General features: G+C 42.9%; 1 protein-coding gene across 1 annotated transcript in view; it reads right to left on the reverse strand.

Annotated features, from left to right (window-relative positions):
• Positions 1 to 8,618: 8,618 nt before the first annotated feature.
• The window catches only part of cpxm2 (carboxypeptidase X (M14 family), member 2), a gene marked incomplete at its 5' end in the record, with an annotated part of 37,096 nt that continues 23,574 nt past the window's right edge, over positions 8,619 to 22,140 (reverse strand). The window contains 7 exons of the mRNA XM_080021262.1: positions 8,619 to 9,826; positions 12,317 to 12,416; positions 13,146 to 13,285; positions 14,052 to 14,349; positions 16,044 to 16,223; positions 17,046 to 17,242; positions 17,855 to 17,978. Of these exons, the coding sequence (XP_079877388.1) occupies positions 9,573 to 9,826; positions 12,317 to 12,416; positions 13,146 to 13,285; positions 14,052 to 14,349; positions 16,044 to 16,223; positions 17,046 to 17,242; positions 17,855 to 17,978 (1,293 nt within the window). The 3' untranslated portion in view covers positions 8,619 to 9,572. The remainder of the gene's footprint in view (positions 9,827 to 12,316; positions 12,417 to 13,145; positions 13,286 to 14,051; positions 14,350 to 16,043; positions 16,224 to 17,045; positions 17,243 to 17,854; positions 17,979 to 22,140) is intronic.

A 22,140-nucleotide genomic window follows, 5' to 3' on the forward strand; every position in this document is an offset into this window, starting at 1 on the left:
GCTCGTGTTTGTGGGAGCGTCGAGGAGGTTGCGCCGGTGGGAAAGTTATATAGTTGATAGTTGATAGTTGACAATGAACTGCTGCAAGCGTGACGACGCCGCTTCTTCGCGATGGACAAGGGACCCGTTTCCACGCAAGGATGTTCTGTTCTGTTTCTCGTTCCCGACTTGTTCATGTAACAGGTCGGAACGCTGCTGAGGACGATGACTACGATGATGATGATGATGATGATGATGATGATCCCGAATGAGCGGGCGGTGGTGAATAAAGTCGTCTGACTTGGAAAAGTGTCGGCGCATGACAACCGAAATCCGCAAAGCAGGCGGCTCCGGTGCCTCCGGTGATTCATCGGCTAGAGTTGTGATTCCGACCTCTTTTCCGCCGCAGCCTTTTTTTCCCTTTTTTTTTCTAAGCCGGGAGCCGCTCCGGCAAAAGAGTGGGCGGAGGGAGCGCCTCTTCAATTCAGGGACTGAAAATAAGTAACTCTCGTTCATCGTCAAGGACGTCCTCCCTCGCTCACCGCGCATTTAAACAAACCGAACCAAATGAGCTCGTTTTACGCGCCAAGAGCCCAATCTCAGGAAAAGGGAGTCGAACCGTTCATCGCCACGACAGCGGTCTCCGCTTTCAGAGTTGAACCCGTTCCCGATTAACTGACGAACGCGGAGCCGCTCATCCGATGAATTCGACGGATAAGGGCGGCCTTGCAATTTTGATCTTGCAACACGAAAGCGGATTTCCATTGTCGTCCCGCCCCCCCGCCGCCCCGGCGAGCTCTAGAAGCACGGCGGCCGAAAAATCACCGAGAGCATTCAATGGAAACGGGTTCATTTTCATTTCCCTACGTCGCCGCCTCTCCGGTGTCATTCATCGGTGATTGATCCAACCGGCACTGATTATGTCGATCAGGCTTTTTTCATCGGAATGGAAGGAACCAATCCCACGAAAGGGCAAAATGCAAAATGATTAAAATTGAGAGGAGCGGTGATGATGACGGGAGGGGGGCGGGGGCGAGGGCTCGGTGTTCTGTTTCCATTAGGGTTCAGATTGTCTTCCGGCCTTCCGTGGCGAGGGGGGGGGGAGCGACGGGGGCGTTCTTATTCCCTCTCCCTCTTCCCCGCTCTTCACGCCGCCACGCAGGTGGTAATGAAACAGCATCGATGACCGACCGAGGCGGCCCTCACCCCGAAAATGACTGCAATTTCCGAATTCTGCGCCCCTCCCTCCCGCGCCCCAGGTGCCAGAGATTACCTTGGGGTGGCGCCGGGGCCCGATCACAGCTCTCAAAGCGCCACCGCTGTTGTTTTGGGTAAACCCAAAACAGTAAAAAGCCTATTTCCCCCCAAAAATCGGTCTCTCTCAATGGATCGCTTCTTTGTCTATAACTATCCCCCGAAATAAAAATACAAACCTTGACCCAGTAAAGGTGCGTAATAAAGAAGTGATAAGCAGCACAGACACTGCATTGTAAACATTAAAAAGCCCAAAAAGCTTAAAATAAATTTAAAAAAGCTTAAAATACTCGTAACACAATAAAATACCTCCCACAGTGAAATGGAATGGCTGGTAAACCCTAAATATCGAATGGCCTTCTTTCATCTCTTAATACTTTTCTCTGAAATCCATAATTAGGCAAATTATCTTTTTTTTTTTATCATCATAAAAAAAAATCATACTTATTTCCCCCGTGAGTTGCTTTGACATATTTTTCGACACCAACTCAACACCAGCCCGGTCCCGCTGCGCCGTGTTGCTGTGCGGGGCAATCAGCGTGATTGTCTGGTGCTCACGCTGTGTGGACCTTGACCTCGGCCAGCGAGGTGGTACCATCATGAATTTCACACTTTTTTTAGCCTTGAGTCGTCTGCTTTGCATTGGAAAACGCCCGCCACGCTGCGCTCACAGGCTTCTTCCCTTTCACGTTTACAGGACGCTGCAGATCGCAAATGGAAGGAACGACAATTCATCTTACGGTAGCTGGAATCCATTTAAATTTCGGAGGAATCTGAAAGGTATTTGTTACGCAACAGACTATGTAAACACATCAGTAAGCACTTCTTGCTGATAAGAAGTGAATAAACAAAACATAATAAAAATAAATAAATAATAATAATTATTATTATTATTGTATTATTATAATTATAATTATTGTTATTATTAGATATCCAGAATTTCCCCAAGGGATTAATAAAGTGCTATTTTATCTCATAGTATTCATTCACAGTAATCATTATTATTATATGTATTATTATATTATATTATTATAAATAATAATAATAATAATAATGAGAAGAAGAAGAAGAAGAAGAAGAAGAAGAAGAAGAAGAAGAAGAAGAAGAAGAAGAAGAAAATATATAATACTATAATAGATGAAATATAATAAAATAATATCTGAACATGTAAAAATGCATAGGCTATGGATTTTTTTTTTTTTTTTTTACTTTTTTCTCTAGAAAAATAACTCTACAATACAAAATGAAATGACTTACAGTATATTTATACAACAGATATTCAAGATGCAGTTGATTTTTCTTGGCATCATGAGGAGCTGCAATGTGGGCACAAAAGGGTCAAAAACCTCAATATTGATAATGTGAGGCTATTTTATTTATTTATTTCTATTTTAACCTGTGCTGTCAGCATGCTGGGCAAACAACACAGAGTATTTGTTCCGTTGCATCGAGGACAGAGTTAGTCTGCAAGTGGAGTTCAACTTCTCAACCTGCAATGCAACTCTTTATTCATTTTCAAATCATCAACAACTGCTGCAATAACTCTGTCCTGTGGTACGAGCTGTAGCATGACATGAGCAGTTTTTTGTTCCACAGAACCTCCACCAATCCCCCTCTTTGGGGAACTATTCTACCATGTTTGGGTCTTTTAAGCAACTAATCACTACTCCAAGAGGAGGACGATCACCACGGGTGAGATAAATAAAAATAGAACCAAACAACAACATGAGCACGGACAAACATAAACATAGAAACATCGGACGACAACATGTATCGAAAAAACAGAGTTAATTAAGTCCAGAAAAACTGGAACAGCAACTGGTTCACGTGGCTTCTTCCTGTCATAGTTTTGGTAGTAAATGAGGGATGGAAAGGAGAGGGATGTAACCAGAAGAGTGTTGTGGTGCCTTCAAAGCAGGTGCTGGTGGTGTGTGTGTGTGCGCCCGTGATGACAATGCCTGTATGTGCATGTGATGTGTGTGTGTGTGTGTGTGTGTGTGTGTGTGTGTGTGTGTGTGTGTGTGTGTGATGTGTCCACCGGTGAGTGTACAGGACTTGTCCCAATCAGTTCTGGTGTATAAAGTCAGTATTATATGGTAGCGCCTCCAAGCAGCGGAAAAGGCCCCGAGGCCACCCCTGGGTCCCGCAGCCGTACAGACACCCCACGGCCGCAGGAAAGCCCCGAGCACCCCGCCCTGCAGCCACAGAAGACCCCCCCGGCCCCAAGAGAAGCCCAGAGCCAGGTCCCGTGCCGACAGACCGACACGCCGCCCGCCCCGCCAAAGGCAGCAGGCCGCTAGATATATGGGCCCTCCACCACCCCCGGGGCACCTGCCGCAGAGATGCCGCGCAGAGGGAGCAAAGGCCGACAGAAACCACCAGGTGCAAGCCGCCGGGACTGGAACCCAGCCAGCAGTGGGCCCACCCGGGGCAGGGGGCCCACATGGCCGGCTGGCAATTTGAGGCTATTTTACATAACTTTACATTACATTATGTCTGTTGAGCAGGCACTTTTGTCCAAAGCAGCTTACAATAAGTGCATTTTGTCACAGTACCAAACCAACTGTGTCACCTGCAGTCACTATGAATTTCCTAGAGACACACGTCTCTAGGAACAAGCAGCGTTAGTTGAGAAGTGTTTTTATTTTCATGTCTTTTTAACAGGAAAGTAATATCTCTTAATATTTAAGAGGCAATCATTAGTAAGGTGGAAATTACACATATTTTGAATATTGAAGATTTGAAATTTGAAATATTATAGAGGGTTGAAGCATTCATTAAAACAGTTTATGAAGTTCATAAAATGTAATTTATTTTCTCCGATGCAGACTTAAAGACAGCATTTAAATGTATCTCCATATCATGATAAAATCCCAGACAATGGGCCTATATGAATATATTGCTGAAACAAACATTAATTGAAATCATAAATAGTGAAAATTGATGATTTGACATGTATGTCACGTTTGGATTAAGTAGAAAACTTTTTTTTTTTTTTACACTGTAATAATTACACCGTACAATGTACAATAATACACTGTAAAAGGTTTTTTACCCCTCACTTACGACATAGACAGAGACATAGAGGGAGAGATAAAGAGACTTCTGACAAGAGGATTTTGGATACTCCACCACGGTTGCCAGGTCTGCGTGACAAAATCTGCGTAATGGCCAAACAATTCCTCCAAAAAAGTTTGTCTCTGGTTCATTGTCAGAAGCCTCTTTTTCTCTCTCTTTCTCTATGTCTCTGTCTCTGTCCATCACGCACAGGAAAGTGAGTGGCCAAGGCCAAAAGGTTTTCTACTCAATCTAAACATGACACACATGACCTCAAATCATTCATTTCACTATTTATATTGAAAATAGTTTTTGATTTTTCTGTTTTGATTTTATTGAACATTTGAAATAGTTTATGGTTTATATTAATGCTTGATTGGCAATATATTTATATATATAGTTAAATATAATTTATACATAGGTAAATGTTGTCTTTAAGTCTGCATGGAGTAAAGAAGTTCTATGAACTTCATAAACTGTTGAATTATGAATGACTCAATCTGAATAATATTTAAAATTTAAAATATAAAATATTTGAAATATCTATCATTTCCATCAATAATGATTGTTTCTCAAATATCCATTGTGTGTGAACACAATAAATATATTACCAATACTGTATATTACCAATCAAGCTTGCTACCAATAGTTGTTTTTTAAGTCCAAGACAAGTTTTAGGATTATTTATTTATTTTTTTCAATACATTGTAAAAAGTTTTTTGCCGCTCACTTTCTGTCGACATAGACAGAGACATAGAGAAAGAGAGAGAAAAGGGAGAATTCTAACAAGAAGATTTTTGGAGCCTCCACTGTAAAACGTTTCTGTTCATAGTCAGAAGTCTCTTTTTCTCTCTCTCTCTCTATGTCTCTGTCTATGTCGATCGCCCACGGGAAAGTGAGCGGCAAAGAAGCGTTTTACAGCGTATTAAAAAAACAAAAAACCCTGGTTTAAATCTTTTGCTCTGAAAACAAATGTTTCATACAAGATCTCAAATGATTTTGATTTTCGCCATCTATAATCAAACTTGTTTATGTTTCTGATGTTTTGATGGGGGAAAAAAAAAAAAGTTTTGCTTTCTTGTAAGTGACAGACTGTATGACAACCAACTTCTCCAACAGGATGTGATGGAACCTCCGCAGTGATTGGGATGGGAAAAATCGGGACTTGAATCTGAGACGGCAGCGCCTGACGCCGTCGTGCCACCAGGTCGCCCACACACTCGGCCCTGTTAAACAGGCCCCCGGGGGCCCGCCAGCTTTAAACGCATTACTCGGAATCGAACCCTCAAAGGCCGCAAAACCGGCAGCTTTCATCCGGCGGCTTAACACTTGACGCCGCGGAGTCTTAACGAGAGCTGTCGTCCCCCCCTGGTCATCTGACGGAAGCTCCGCAGCGACTTGGACGGCAAAACTGGGAAGCCGTCACACCAGCGCCGCGCCATTGTTCCGACGGCTCATTATTCTGAAAACGTCCCGTAGGACGTGGACGGCAGCCGAACCCTACTGGGCCTGTTGGGCCGTCGCCGCCGGGTTCCAAACCCTCCGAGATGATCTTCACCGGTGTCTCTCGACATGAGGGTGACCATTTCAGCGTTGGTCTGCAGGCTGCCGCTCTGCTCATCCGGATCGCACGACCCAGTAACCTTCCGACCCCAAACAGGAGCTACTCTCTCTCTCTCACAACAAGGAGACGCTCGCTCGGCTGTGTCCGGATTCGAACCCGCGGCCCGGCGCCTGGCGGTGCATCAGCTCGACGCGCTGAGCTGAAGCGCGCGCTGGCCTCGGGGGTCTTTCGTGTAATCCGGTTGAGTTTCTGCACGCGTCCCACGCCGCTCTCATTTTCATTTGCTAGAAAATTGCATTTTCATTTTAATTGTGACTTAAATAGTGCTTGCATAAATGGAAACCAATGCTACGTTGTTTGTATTGCATTTTCGAATTTGAATTAACTTTTTAATATTGTCCACTGTATAGCCGGGAACGACTTTAAAAATTTAATGTCAAACAGCTTTTCCATTTCCATTTTAATATGGCCACAGAACGTCCAAATGAGCATGTGACAAGGAAATGCAAATTGGATTATTGCATTTTCATTTTCATATGTGGAAACTCAAAATGCTATTGTGGAATTACATTTTTATTTTGATATGGTTCCCTATAGGCTTCCATAACAAAAGGCTATGGCGAGCTACATGTAGAGGCAGGCGCTCCGAGGAATATTTTGGGGACCCCTGGGAAGAGGTTCCAGGGGTCGCCAGCAAAATGATTGCTAGTTGAAATGATTTCACTGGATCCCAAAGACTAAATCTCATCAAAGGCATAAATAATCCGGACATTGAATTAAAATACATTACATACAGTCCGTATAGGGGTTGCTCAAATTCAACGGGCGATGCTGGAAATAGCATTTTAAAATCTCGTTCCGTCTGCCCATTTTTAACTTTGAGCACCTTTCCCTCTCAAGGTCTCTGCACGGTCCTGCAATTAACCCATCGATGCGTCCACACTCCATCCCGGCGTTTAGGGATGTGGCCGTGCTCTTTGATGTTAGCCAGGGTTTCGAGGCTCAATCCTGCCCGGGAGCCTAATCTGCTTTCCCGCGGCGGTGGAGGGAGAGGTTAAGAGCCGGTTTTGCCGCTCGCCCCGGGGCCGCTCGCTCCTGCTCCTGCGACATCGGCGCAGACACGCTCCCACATCAAAGGCTGGACCGACTTCTGAGGGAACCGGCCTTTGAACTGCTGGCCCGCTTCACACCAGGCCTGCGTTTTCCCACACATCTGCCAGACGCAGGATCCCCACCGCCTCCCCTTCCCCGCCAGGACACACTCCCTGCGCGAGGAGGTTTCCAGGGCTCAATCCTACGTCCGCAAAAGAAAAGGGCGTCGCTCGGGGCCTTCTGATCGGACCTGGGTAAACCGGGTATATCAGCCATCGTCCTGTTGCCCCGATAAAGCTCTGAGTCTGGTTCTACACAGGCGCTTTCGTGATGTGTCCCGGGAAAGATGTTTCATTTAAATAGGGAATACCGCACATTTTCAGCATTAAAACAACCGCAACTATATAACTGTACATAGAAGTGGGAGAAGAGTATGTAAAGAGTAGTTTATCAAAAATGGAAAGTTGTTGTCAGGTAAGTGGTAGAGATATACTCTATGAGTTTATTAGGTGCGTATGATGGTTTACACATTTTTGGACTTATTATGCCTCATGCCAAAAGTCCAGCAAACATATATTTAACAGTAAAGCAGCGAACACAGGAGGAGTCAAAGGGGAACACCACCCATTTTCAGCATTAAGAAGGTGAAAACTACACCCCATGAGTTGTTATGTGGTCCAAACAAGTGAATGGGATGGTGTAACTCCAAAAAGGAGCATACTGTATAAGCCACAGCCAAATAAGAAACTCCAAATAAGGAAATATACGTTTCTGGGACTTTTGGTATGAGGCTTAACACATTAAAAATGTTTAAACGATCACAAGTACCCATACACTCAGCATATACAGTATATCTATCACTAACCTCACAACAACTTTCCCTATTTAATAAACATTACTCATGACCACTACCATATAACTCACTGTTATCTTATCAATCCTGCCAACTCCTGGATGCAAATGTTGAGTTTGTATTATATTTAGATTTATTTATTTCGATTTAGATTTGGTATTCTTAATTATAAGAAAAGCTAGCAAATTGCTTTCCATCCACGCTAGACTAGCACCTATCACTCCCTGCCGCAGGAAGCCGGCGCAACAGACGCAGAGTAATTGGTGATATACAGTGGCTGCTCTGCTGTATCTCACGGGCTCTGCTGCTTTGAAATAACGACTTGTGAAAGCCTCTGTTCAATACGAGGAGGAGGTAAGAGGTGGAGGCCTTCCGGTAATTGCAGGTTGGGTACGCGGGGAAAAAAGCTGCCGTTGTCAAGAGGAAAGTTTTGCCAGAGAGCTGCGAGCTCCAGCAGAGCCCCGGCAATTAGAGGCACAGCACCCTGACACTCTGCAGATCCCATTCCTGGAGGCCTCAAATAGAATGGCGCTTAAAATTAACCACAATGATGATTAAACCTAAGTGATGCAATGTAAATGGAGTCGCTTTGTTTTAAATGGCAAACATTCAATTAAATGTAATTGCCGGGGAAATCGGGAGTTTACAAATCTCTCGGATGTGTTGAATCGGGGGGGGGAGAAAGATCATTAAGGAAATCAATTATACCGATCCCAAATCCTGGAAAATCATCTTTATTTTGCAAATACTGTGACTTACTGTAACCATAAACCATAAATAACCTGTTTGGAAAATGTGTTATATCCTGATGTCTCATTTGATTCAATATCAATCTAACAGCATCTTATTAATGCCACTTTAAAGTACCTTATGAGAGATAAACAGAGATAATAAACAAGCACTACGTCTCATGTGGTATATACAGTATGTATTATTCTGATGTGGGCGTAGCTAATTACGTTTCACCAAACGGAGGGATTATTTTAAACACCGACCCACAAGCACATTTCCGAGATAACGGCGACAGAAAATATGGATGAATTCTTTCAGACACACTCTTTTATTAAATAATATTCCAATAAGTCAAGTTGAAATACTACGTGTCAATGACAAACAAAGAGTCCACATTCAGTCCATAGGCACACGATTTTTTGGAGCACTTTAAGGAACGCCTACAGAAGTGCTGCCGAGGAAGATTGTTTTGCAGCTCGTGTTGGAATACAATTTATACAAATAACACAATGGTTATTTACATCTCAACCCAATTCTATCCGGGCAAAAAAAAAAAAAGTTGGAACGAGCCTTAGATCAGTATTCATATGATATATTTTTTATTTTTTTTAAAGGATTTAAGTCTCTTGACTTTCCTCTTAAATTGACCTGGGGTGTGATAAATGTAATGCTTATGTAAGGAAAAATAAAATAACCACCATATTTTACAGCTGATATAAAAAAAAATGAGATGACCTCTGATTATTGGGATAGAGCTTATAATTTGCTAAAAAAAATAAAAAAAATACTACATACATGCAACGAGCCGCTTCAATATGTTGCCTCCGAAACCAGTGAACCGACCGCCCACCCTCGGAAAATGGAGCTGACGACGGAGTTCGCAAACACCGGGCGGCGACCCCCGATCGAAGCCCCCGATCGGATCATAGAAGCAGGGAGAGAGAGAGAGAGAGAGAGAGAGAGAGAGAGAGAGAGAGAGAGAGCGCGAGAGCGAGCGAGAGAGATCAGAGGAGACGCGTCCTCCTCGTCCTCCTTCCTCCCTCATCTCCCGTGGGGCTGGCGGGGCCTGCGGGCGTGGAGCTGCCTGACGGGTAATCTGATGGGCTGCTTGTTGAACTTCTCCATGATCTCCTTGATGCGCGACAGGTTGGTGCGTCCCACGGTGAAGTCGCAGCGCGTGGCCCCCATCTCGTAGCCCACCTCGCACATCTTGCTGGTCAGGCTGTAGCCCTCCGCCCGCGCCGTCACTCGGTACTCGCCCGGGTTCAGCAGACGCCAGTAGTCGCCGTCGGCAGCTGAAGAAAAAAAAAACCCCCGAATAAAAACACAGATACACCGGTAGAAAGGCACACACACATTTATTTTTTTTTCCGCTTTCCGCTTTTTCCGCATAGCTTGGATGGAAGGTCGAACTCCTTAAATCGAGATCTCGGTGCATGAAATGAATGTTGTGGAGATTTATCGTAAGCTCAGTCAGGAAGACTACCAAATTGTCAGCCTTCATCGGCTCCGGCATGCAGCCGTCCAAATCCGTGCCGGCCACAACCGAGCCAATCCCTGGGCTCCCCGCCGGTGTTTGCACGGCCCCTCGCTCGCTTCTCTCCCTCTGTGTCGTTTCAGATGCCACGCTCAAGTGCCCGCAACCAACCAACCAACCAACCAACCAACCAACCAGCCAAGCCCGTCTCCGCCCGGTAGCTGCCTCGCCGGATTCCCCAGGAAGGGCGTAGTCTCCATCACCACCAGCATCAGGACTCCATGGGGAGGGTGGGGGAGATCTCTCCAGTGACCTCCATTGCCAAATCATTTTTTTCCATATGGTCTCTCCTGATTGAAATATATAAGACCTCTGCCACAACGCATTCGTGGAAACATTGTGGACATATTTACCTATGTAGGTATGGTTAGATATTTATATAGTATATATATTTACTGTTTATAACTGCTTATCCTCTAAAACCAGGTGATAGCATCCCAGGTGATAGATGAATGGTTAATCGTCAAAAATGGTTCCAAATCTAGCTGCATACAAAACGACTAAGATCTCGCTTTTATTTTTATTTTTATTTTTCACTCCTTCACTTGGTATTGAGGACGTGAGACTTATCGCTTAAATGACTCCGCCGTTGAGATGTGGGGAAGGTGGATCTCCCTAATGTCACCAAAGCTAGGCTAGCTGATCCCATCTGCAGCCATTCATTGAGCTAACACGGTTAGCATGCGGCCGGTCCAAATCTCTGTACCGGACACGCTGGGACGAAATTGGTATCGACCTTCCCGTCTGAATCTGAATGTGAATCTGAAAAAAAAATAAAAAAAAATCCATCCTTAACAAGAAAAAGAAAGGATGCATATGACTTTAGCAGCGGCAGGAATGCCAACTTCACTGAAGGAATATACTGGAGAGGAAACGGGGAGCCGGAGAAGGCTTCACGCTGTCCTACCCCCCCCCCCCCAAGAGGAGGGAGGCACTCCGCATTCCCAGTTTCTTTCGGGGGCCGTATTTAAAAATAGCTCTGCTTTGTCATGTCGAATATACCTGCCTCGGTCGCCTCCCTCTGTGAAACGTCGCTCCGTGTGAGCTGGGGGGATGTGAGGGAACTCGACGTCCGCGCGCGCGCGTGTGTGTGTGTGTGTGTGTGTGTGTGTGTGTGTGTGTGTGTGTGTGTGTGTGTGTGTGTGTGTGTGTGTGTGTGTGTGTGTGTGTGTGTGTGTGTGTGTGTGTGCGCGCGCGCCGAGTCTTTGATTCACTCACGGAGCTGACAGCTTTACTTGCCTCCCCATCATCCGCACGCCCGCCGCCCACGCCCGCGCTCGGCTCGGTGAAATATGACGGCGGCCGAACGAATCTCAGAACTCTGACGCGAAACACAACAAAACAGCCGCCGTCCCATCGCTCGCTTTTTAAAAATGACGGGAGAGAACCGGGCTTGGTTCCTTTTTTTTTTTTTTTTTTTCTTTTTCTCTCTGGTTCTGGAAAGGGATTCATATAAAACGCTAATGTTCCGTCGTTCCTCGGGGAAATACTTCAACTGTGTCTCATGTCTATTTTTTTTTTTTTTTTTTTTTCCCTTTTCTATTTTCGGGGAGCGGGAGGCCGTTTTAAGGTATTCCCATGGAAATTCACCAGTTGTTAATAAAGAGAAATCAGCCATGAATGCTCCCTGATTGAGCTGGACAAAGATGAACGAGGGAACCAGCCATATGCACAAAATTGCACAAAGAATAATAATGACTAATGTACCAGTGGACATTGGATTTCATCCTAAGTACAAACCCATTTGAGTTTTTTTTTTTTTTTTTAGGTAACAACACGATGCATATTTGGTAGCCAAATTCAATGAATAAAGCCTTGGGGAATCCTGGACACCAGATGATTGTAAACTTATTTTCATGCCGACTCCCAGATCTGAACTCTGCAAAAGACCCTTCAAAATCCGATAGACACTCATTTAGTGCGTTACATTTCAAAAATACACGCTTCTTCATTTACTATTTGGAATCCACAAATGCAAATATATATTGGGCTATCCGGAAAAAGTGCTCGTGTCTAGAGGGCAGGGGCCCTTCTTTCTGTTGAAATTACTTATTTCTATGAAATCATATGTTCGTGGAGGTCGCCGATACTGATTTACGAATGAGTATTCGTTTGAGAGTCCCGTTGCGTTCCCTTTTTAAAGATGACTAATGGGTAATGGTTTATGCATTTATTGATTACTTACTGCATCAGCGTATCAACTCAACACTTGTTTGTCTAATCAACATATAGTATAACGTGAAATTACCTGTGCGTATGTCGTGGCCGATGCCCTCCACAGAGATGATAGCGTTGGCGATGCTGTGACCCTGCCGGTCCTTCACCACTCCCTTGATCCCACGATGCACCTGAAAAGGGTAGAAATTGTTATTGCTTATTTGCCTTCCTTGAGAAAAAGGGACAGTTACCAGTTGCTGGTAAGATACAACAAGGCGTTCAATCAGTATCAAAAGATAGTTTGGCCATTATTCGCACCAGGCCTCATTCAAATGTTGGTTCTGATAATCTGTTCCTAACTGTACATAGCGTAATCCCCCCGAACGCTTTGCTGTTGACAGAAAGGCACCAATCTGCTGCAGCTTCTCACAGAGCCTATGCAGTCCAATGGGGCAAACATTAAAAGCCTTAAAAAATGGTAAAATCACAATATTTTTTTTATACGATATTTATATAATATTTGTATATGTTTTATAAATATATTACATAGATCAAAGCAAAGATGTTTGGAAACTGCACTTTATCAGGACTGTTTTGCACTTTTTAAGAGTTAATTTGGCTACATGCACGCTAACGTAAGAGACTACAAACAGGAAGTTGTGCCGTTTCATTTCCCCCCAAGATGCATAGCGAACCGATCCTTTAAGTTGAAATTTCAACAAATGTTGTCTGCAGGTTGGTGCTGTATTGTGGAAGTGGGTTGACTGAGCAACTCATCTTGAAAAGAAAAAAAAAAAACAATAAAATAAAAAACTCCCTGAAATGGCTCTAAAAATAGCAAAGAAAAGCGCCGTCGGTGTTCCTATGGCTTGTTTGCGTGTGTGTTTGTGTGAGTTGCGGGGGCTGCTCTTCCTCTGTACCTGCTCCATGAAGACGAGCAGTGACTCACGATTGTTCTCCCACTCCTCTGGCAGCTCGCTCTCGTGAGGGAATTTGTCACAGCCCACGTACATAGACAACTCAAAACAGTTGGTGTGCAAATAGCTGAAATCATTCATACCTGGCGACAAAAACAAACAGACAAAAAAAAACAAAAAAACCTCATCAGGTTTCTGTATGTAAGGCATCCTGTATTGTTAACTTTCTAGAAATTCTGTGGTTGAAAGTAAACATGAGAACGGACTGAAGGTGAAATGCTTTTTGGATTCTCACACCATTTCATTGTAATCCATTCAAACTCGAAAAATAGAAAATTTGTTTTTAGTATGTCTGAAACATAGCACGCCGCAGGTAGTGTGTGAATGGTGCCTGGATGACTACATCCGGTGAAATATCATAGTATGCAAACATGGCACACTATTCTGGCAATTATATCCCACAATGCATGGCGACAATAGATCAAAACTAAAAACAATGGACAATGGCGGAGGGCAGTGGCACGGATATATGATGACTTAGTATGTCCGAAAAGTCATCAATCTCACATACTAATATACGCTGGACTATAGTTGGAAATGATCATAATAATACATACATACAAATTGTTTTTTTATAAAAAAAACAATTAGAATAAATAAATGAATGAATGAATAAATACATAAATAAATAAATAGATAAATAGATAAATGAATAAATAAATAAATAATACAAAGAGCTGCACTAACCTAGCACCTTGCAGCTGCTTCCTATTCAATTCAATGTAAAAATGCCTTTTAAGGTTTGGAGAAAAATGCAAATTGTAAAACATGCCCTATGCCTATGGAGAAGATTGGGGATGAGAGTAAATGGAGACGGTTTGGGGCCAGCCGGGTTCCACAGATACTGACTTCCCGCCGCCGTGTGCCACGAGGCGCCGTTGATGGTGCCGTCCTCCTTGGCGAAGTCCTCGGTGTGGCAGACGCGGCGGCCGGCGGTGGTCATCAGGCGGTGAGTGGAGGCGTAGGAGAAGGCCAGCCAGCGGAAGACGTGGTCGTCGGGGGTGGGGCTCTGCTGCTTGGCCACGCCCTGGGTGCGTGTGCGGTCGTAGGGGAAGGTCACCACCAGCTCCCCTCCCTGGAGGTTCCCGCCCAGCACGAAGGGAAGCTTCTCCATCCACGCCACCAGCGCTCGCGTCTCCACGGCAACCTTGTGCGTAATCAACCGGGTGTCATTCAATTTCACTGCATATATGTATGACCGTATGTATATAAAGTGACAAATAATCTCTTGAACTTGAACTCAAACGAACAACGGCAATATGAATGAACTTTGCCATAATTTGCATGCAAGTGCCAAATTTTTCTTGTTTATTGTTTATTTTGGTTTCGTTTTTATTGTTCATTTTTAGGTGTATTTATTTGAATTAGGCTCATTGTATATAACCAATTTTTATTGTTCATCGTTTATTTGCAAGCTTCATTTTCTGGCTAATTGTTCCGTTTCTTTTATTGTTTATTGTTAGGTTTATTGTGTATTGGAAAAATTTTTTTTGTAGTTAATCTTTAGATTTGTTGTATATTGGCAGTTTTTTTTCTTCTTCTGTTTTGGGTTTCTATTTATTGTTTATCATTGGATTCTTGTATATTGCCAATTTTCTATCACCATCGTTTATTTTTAAGTTTATTGTTTATTTTTATAGAAGCTGTATATTGCCATTTTTTCCAGATAATTCCTTGGTCTATCTATCCATCAACCATAGATCCATAATAAGAAACAGTCTCTCCACGGTGTACTCTCAAATGGGAACTCTGAGCGAAAAGCACCGAGAGACAAATCCCATCGGGCACATCAAACAGCGGCGTTTACCAACTGGTTCCATTATCCAATACAAACACAGAGTGGCGTTAAAAGAACTAATGTAGTGTTTCTATTCCGGTGAGCGAACAAACAAGCTTTGAAGAGCTGCTCAGCCACAACAGCACATTAATATGCCGCTGATAATGAGGGGAAGGGAGGCTGCGTGGGCCCCGTAGTGTTCTCAAGATATCTCTGATCTCTGGAAAAACCACTGGCTGGTCAGCGAGGAGGACGGCCCTCCACAGCTCCCGTCCTGAGGCTGCGTCTGACTCACCCGTGGCTCCCGGGAACGTCAAAGCACCGGTGCGATAGCGCTTATAATAGATTGCCTGGTTTTAAATTAGCTCACAGCCACTTCCTCACAAATACACACTCTCCCAGCCCGCATCCAACACCCTGCACCCCCCACTTCCAAATATAGACGGCATTTTTTCGGGCTCACGAGGCTGATGCTGCTTTTCCTGAGAGAGAGAGCGACGTCACTGGGCTATAATAAGAGACAGGAATATGAAAATAGAACTGAATAATGATAATAATAATAATATGATAACTATTATTACTACAGCATTACAATACTATACTATAATAATCATCATTATCATCTGATAATAATACCAATAATAATAATAATTGTGTAATGCCTTTGCTCAATAATAATAACATTAATAATATTTGAAATTATACATCTTATATTTGATATTGTTAGCTATTTTGGAATAAGGTCAAAATTATTTTAGAACAACATTTTAGAAAGTTGTGAGATTAATTGAAACTTGTGAAAATCAAATTTGTACTTTGTTCAAAAACATACATTTCTGAGATGCGAAATGTAATTCTTGGTCAGGTAAAGTCTTTGGATTTGAACAAACAGATTTGACACAAGCCTTGCATCTGCATTTGATGAAAGAATGAAAATAAAAAAAGAGCAGTAACCTTCAGTAACCTTTCAATTGGACATGGAAGGTCAGTGAATGTGGAGCGACTCCCAAACCAAACCGGACAGAAGTAGTCCACATCCCTGGAGGGGCGGAGAGGGGACTGACCGTGGCGTTTTTAGCTTGGTACCACTCTGGGATGGGGATGTGGTGGTTGAACATCTTTCGGGGAACCCACTTCCTGGCCTCGGCCTCCCACAGGATGGAGTTCAGGTCTGGGAAGTTGTGGTGGACATCGATGCCGTCCTGGCTCCATCGGCCCAGAGACCAGCCGCTGAGCTCTGAACCCTATATGACAACATGACGCCCAAAGTGAAAGAAATGTAAATTTATACTGTAGTATATAAAGTAAGTTCAAAATATAATCCTTCCCATTTGTACTTTATCATACTATAGTCATAAATATGCTTCAAAGGTAGTGTAAGTACACTTGTGAAAATGAAATATTAGCCTAACTTAAGCTGCACTTGATACTTGATCAAATGTGCCATTTTGGTGGTCAAAACTTAAGTAGCCAAAGAAACATACAATACACATCATATTTAAGCACATCTTAAGTGCAACTTCTAACACACAAAGTACAAGTTAAATGGTTTGAATTTAACACAACTTACTTGTGAACACATAAAAAGTGTACTACTGTAAGTATACTTTCAGATAATACACTCAAGTATACTTTTTTCTTTTCACTGGGGATAGGGAGACAAAGAGAGGCGGATTTTGTGCAATACAGTCTCACTCAAACACACGCACGCGTGCACGCACGCGCGTGTTTGTTGGCAGGAGTCATATGCTACAGCGTGTCCAAGTATCACACATGCATTTGTTCCTTATTAATTACCACATTGTCTACTTGTGGTTTTTTTTATTAATACCACACTTTGCATGTGGGAGTTGAGACTGTTGTTTTTGGAACGTGTCTAAAGAAAGAACATTTCATGGGCACCGCAGTCAGAAGCCTAATACACCATCCATTACACTCCACGGATAAGAGCTGCAACCTATTTTCTTTATGCCCAGCCACCTGCAGGGACACACCTGACAGCCGCAGTAGGTGGGGTCCGTGTGTGTGATTATTATGGGTCACTAATGGCAGTCTTGCAGACCTACCACTTGAAAGGCTTTCTCGTACCCATCGGGGTTGACAGACGGCAGCAGGTGGATCCTGGTCTCGTCCACCAGGTGACGTATCCGCGGGTTGCCGGAGCGATACTCCAGACACATGAACTGCATCAACAGCAGCAGCAGCTCGCGGCCCAGCACCTCGTTGCCATGGGAACCGGCCGTGTAGCGGAACTCAGGTTCACCTGGTTCGGAGCATGGAAAGCCGACGATTATGGGAAATTAAGTTAATGAATTCGACAGCACAGAGATCAGCCCTAATGGATAACAGGAACCAGTAGACGTGGGCGATATATCATTGTAATATCGATATTGCGACATGAGACTAGATATCCTCTGGGATTTTGGTTATCGCGATATCGCTTAATGATGCCTTAAAGGTTGCATTACAGGTTAGTAATGCAACTTGCTGAACTTCGTAGACTGTTCTAGATAGATAGAGCAAAATAGGCAATAATAACAATAACAAAATAAGAAAACAAATAGAGAAAAGAAAATGGCAATATGTAATAAACCTGAGAACCCGAAAAATTGGCAATACGGTAAAGCCAAGGATTAACTCAAAGATAGAATACGAAATGTACAATATTTCTTGTGTTTAACTATCTTACAAAGGCAATAGTCCCCCCCCCCCGAAAAAATATATCGTCAAATTATCCATATCAAGGCGTTAATCAACAGTAATATTCATTTTAGTCAACACGTGACAGCCCTATTTTCTCCGGTGTAGATGCAACAGAATCAAATCGTCCCCGGGAAAACCTATTTTTAGTTTCATATAAAATTTTGTTTCTCACCGACTTCGTGCTCTCCCGGGTTGTCGGAGATCTCGATGGCGTACAACTTGAGGCCGTTGTGGCTCTTTCCGATGTTGTAGATCCGTGTGATATTGGGACACATTTCATTCACCACCTTCATGAGCTGTGGCAGAGGAGCAACAACATCTGCTTTAAAAACAGATGGAAAAGGGAAGGCACTTTGTGACAAACACCCATTCCACATTACCTCTTGATGTGTGGAGCGGCATCGGTGGAGCTGAACGCGGTAGCGTTTCAGAGGTTTCGATAGATTAGGATTTTTATCAGGCACAAAAAAACAACCTTTTATTTGTGAATGTGAATTTGTGAATACATGTGCATACAGTATGTGTACAATGTGAATAACGTATATAAAACAATCACACAAGTGCACTTTTTGTCTAGATGTCGAACAGTATTATTTGCTGGCACCAATAATGTTCCATAATTACTGTATATGCTACTGTTTTGCTTCAAACAAACAACATGGTTTCAAATAAGGAATAACTTCCAGACAGCCGTTAATTATCGTGAAATAATCAGGTGATCGGGACTTGTATTACTCTAAAGCGGGTTATTTTGCGATAATGACCAGCTGAGGTACGAGAGCAAAACAAAACAAGCTTTGTTGCTATGGTGATGTACAAAGACTGAAAATGTATTAAACTCAATTCTTTTGTCTCTGTTATTATAGATCAGAATTTTAGTAAGGCGTGTAGCTATAAAATGCAGCTTACTATTAATATTTTATTGCAAACTTAAATGAATGTTAAATTCCCTCCTAAACTGATTGTCATTCGTAGTTGGTTCACTTTACACAAGCTGACTATAAAGCATCATATTCATCTCCAAGCAGGTTTAATAATGGATTATTTTGAATTATGGACAAATTTATGGATATTGTTATGCGGCCTCGAGAGAGGGCACATCTATAAAGATCTGTTTCCTGGTAGTGATCAATGATGAGAGAGTGGAGATTTCCGCTGGTAATAGAAGCCCTTATTTTATTATGAATTATTCATATTTAATTATATTATCATACAAGTGATAACCTGGATCTGCAACCTCATCAACGAACCAACCGCATCACGCGAGACCACCACGCCCAAATCATCCACCTGCTTCCTTGTTACAAGCACCAAACAGCCTCCATGCAATTAATAAATAGAAAAAACAACTTTTATATCAATCCAGGGTTTTTATTTAAGCCATTTAAGTGCAATATACAAGAGAAAGCTGCATTTACACACTCCGTCACTGCAGCGCAAAACTCCGGCAGCTGCAGCAGACATGCGCAGTAGTCTAGTGGGCTCCTCACTTACGTAACATCCGGCTGTAATTTTGTCACGGAGGGCGGCAAAAAGTTAAAATATTTAAACTTTTACGGTAAATGTCTTGTACTGTTGCCGGTGTTATCGTCCCCTAACGTGACTTCTGGTTTGCCGTCTCCCGTCTTCCATGTGAATGCAGCATAAGTGGAAGAGTGGCAGGAAAAAGATGTTGAAAGATTAATTTTGTAAAAAATCTAGGTTGTGTTTACGTGCCGAGGGTAAATATATATCTCCACACACATGCGCACGCACTCGCGCGCACGCACACACACACACACACACACACACACACACACACACACACACACACACACACACACACACACACACACACACACACACACACACACACACACACACACACACACACACACACACACACACACAAATAAATATTTATTTATTGTTTTTGTTTCATTAATCAAAAATCAGATTTTTCCAACAAAACAGTACAGCCTGAGACAGAGGAGAAATGGTTGTTCTTCAAAGGGAATAAAGAGCACCGACCCCTTGGCTATTCTTACTCACAGCGATTACAATCCTGAGACCTAATTCTAAGACAGCCTTTCGCAGGTAACAGCCTAATAACGAGTGATGGATTGGCCATCTGGTAATTGGGCAACTGCCAGAAGATCCGCCCTTCTATGGGCTGCCCGGCCCCTTGGCATGTCGGGCGGGCCCATAAAATGTATTAACATAATAATTGTGACCCACCGCGTACTTTAGGGTCATTTGGTGGCGTTTGACTCTTTTTTCCCCGCATCATTTGAAAGTGAAGAATCAGAGCTTCCAAACAAGATGTCACTTGTGCAAATCAAGCAAACATTTTTAAAGCTATGACTTGTTAATGACAAGGGTGTGGCAAACTGTGATTCTGAGATAATCACCTTCAAAGTTTTCCACACACTTGGCTGCATTCAGCCACAGCACAATGCACATAGTTGGAGGACCAACAGAGCCTCGCTAGTTGTCAGATGGCTACTTAACACCCTGATGAATGGGGACTTGACACCTTGCTGAATGGGGCAATGTCTGCTTTGTTCTTGTGTTTTGAGGGAATGTTGAACAGTGTCATTGACACTCAACATCTTTTGCTTTAAAAAAAAGCTTTTATTTAACAGTAAGAAAATACATGTTTTATAAAAGTGGAATTATTTAGGAGTTCAAAAGTGCGGACAACACAACAAAATGTTGAGTCTTTCAATAATATGAGTCTCTGAAAATCATCCTCGGTGTATCAATTTATATATAAATGTGTGTATGCCAAATATCTTCTAAGTTCTTGGAGTTATTATGTTGGCTAACCCCAACCCTACCTCAGTTACACTCAGAGCCTTGTTGGGGCCTCTTTTCATTTTCTTTTCATTTGCAGGTAAACTTGAAAATCTTGTGCATTACTACTTGTTCATAATCTGTCAATCACCAACCTCGACGGACTTCATCACGTCATCAACTTCTTCCGTTGTAACAACGGGTGTATCGTCGCTCTCCTCCAGTGGTTCTTGAAAATATTCAGTTTCGTCGTCACATTTTGGTTGAAATCCGCTGTTTGAGATGTGCTCTGAGTCCAGGATAATATCAGATTAAGCGTCGCTGTCGGAGAACTGACTATCATCGCGGAAAATTCAGTCCAGTATGTGCTGCTCACACTGACTTGGATCTATAGCACTGGTCAGATTAAGGTCCGCGATTAATTTAGATCTTCCTCCCGCCGCTTCTCGTAATCCATAAAAACACGGAGATAAACGTTTTCACAGACAAGTGAAACCGAAGGAGCATTTCTTCACAAGCATTTCTTCTTCGATGGTACACATTGGTACACGCCCCCTCCACAATGATGTCTGTGTGTGTGTGTTAAAGCAGTACGATTTAAAGGTTGAACTCTATCAAAACGGTTCCACATTGTGACTTCACATTACATGTAATATGGATGAATGATCTTCACCTGGATGGTTGCTTTAAAGGGAACCATCGATCGGCGTTGTTCGGTGCTGTTCTGCGTCTCGGTAAGTGAACAGTATTTCCCCATGTAATCTAATAGGAATATTTAACGGTTTAACATTTTTCTACTATTTATAAATCAAACTGGGTTTTGAAAATACGTTGAGAGATAAAAAAAAACAACACAAAAGAAATTTTCCTTAAAAATTCCTTAGAAATTTTTTTAAACTTATTTGGCTGCTCATGGCGATTTTAGAAATGCAAGACATAGCGGGTTTTGCTGCTGTGGGACACAATTGGTTTGCGCGCTGATGAGATGTCACCTTTAAAGCATTACCATACCTTCATCAGTGCTATTTTGAAATGCTGAGGTGCATGAGTAGTTGTTTTATTTGCACGCTTAACATTACAACACACAGAAGTACGTGTTGATTGCCTCCGAATGACTTCTGGGTAATACATGCTGCGTCATCAACAACTGCCAAAAAACTCTATATGTCATCATTAATCACTTGTCAAAAGTTTCTGACTCTTCCCGTCACCATTGCAACTGCCGAGCGCTCATTCTCCAAACTAAAATTAATCAAAAAACTATCTGAGGAGCACGATGGGACAGGATATGGATTAGTGGATTGGCCATGTTATCAATTGAAAATGACCGTGCAAAGATTGCCCTTCAAATAGTGGTGAGTACTTGATGAACTGATGGGTGCCATGGCAATTTTTCTAATCATTCTAGCTATTGATAATTTACAGTAGGTAGCCTACCTGCCTCTGGTGCTCATTGGTCAGAGCGGGTTCCAAAATTACATGATCGCTGTGACGGCCATCACAACCTGTCGTGCTGTGCGTGCTGTTGCGCGGAATTTGTGCTGTGCACGTATTGTAGAGTTATTTGAAAGAAGCTTTCCTTAAAACAAATGGACATTTCCAATATAAATTGATGCAGAAAAGGCACCAATTAGTGCACAAAATTCACCAGAATGCAGGAAATGAAATGTTTGACGCTTAATG

Source organism: Zeus faber (assembly GCF_960531495.2).
Source record: "Zeus faber genome assembly, chromosome: 20".
NCBI classification, from domain to species: Eukaryota; Metazoa; Chordata; class Actinopteri; order Zeiformes; family Zeidae; genus Zeus; species Zeus faber.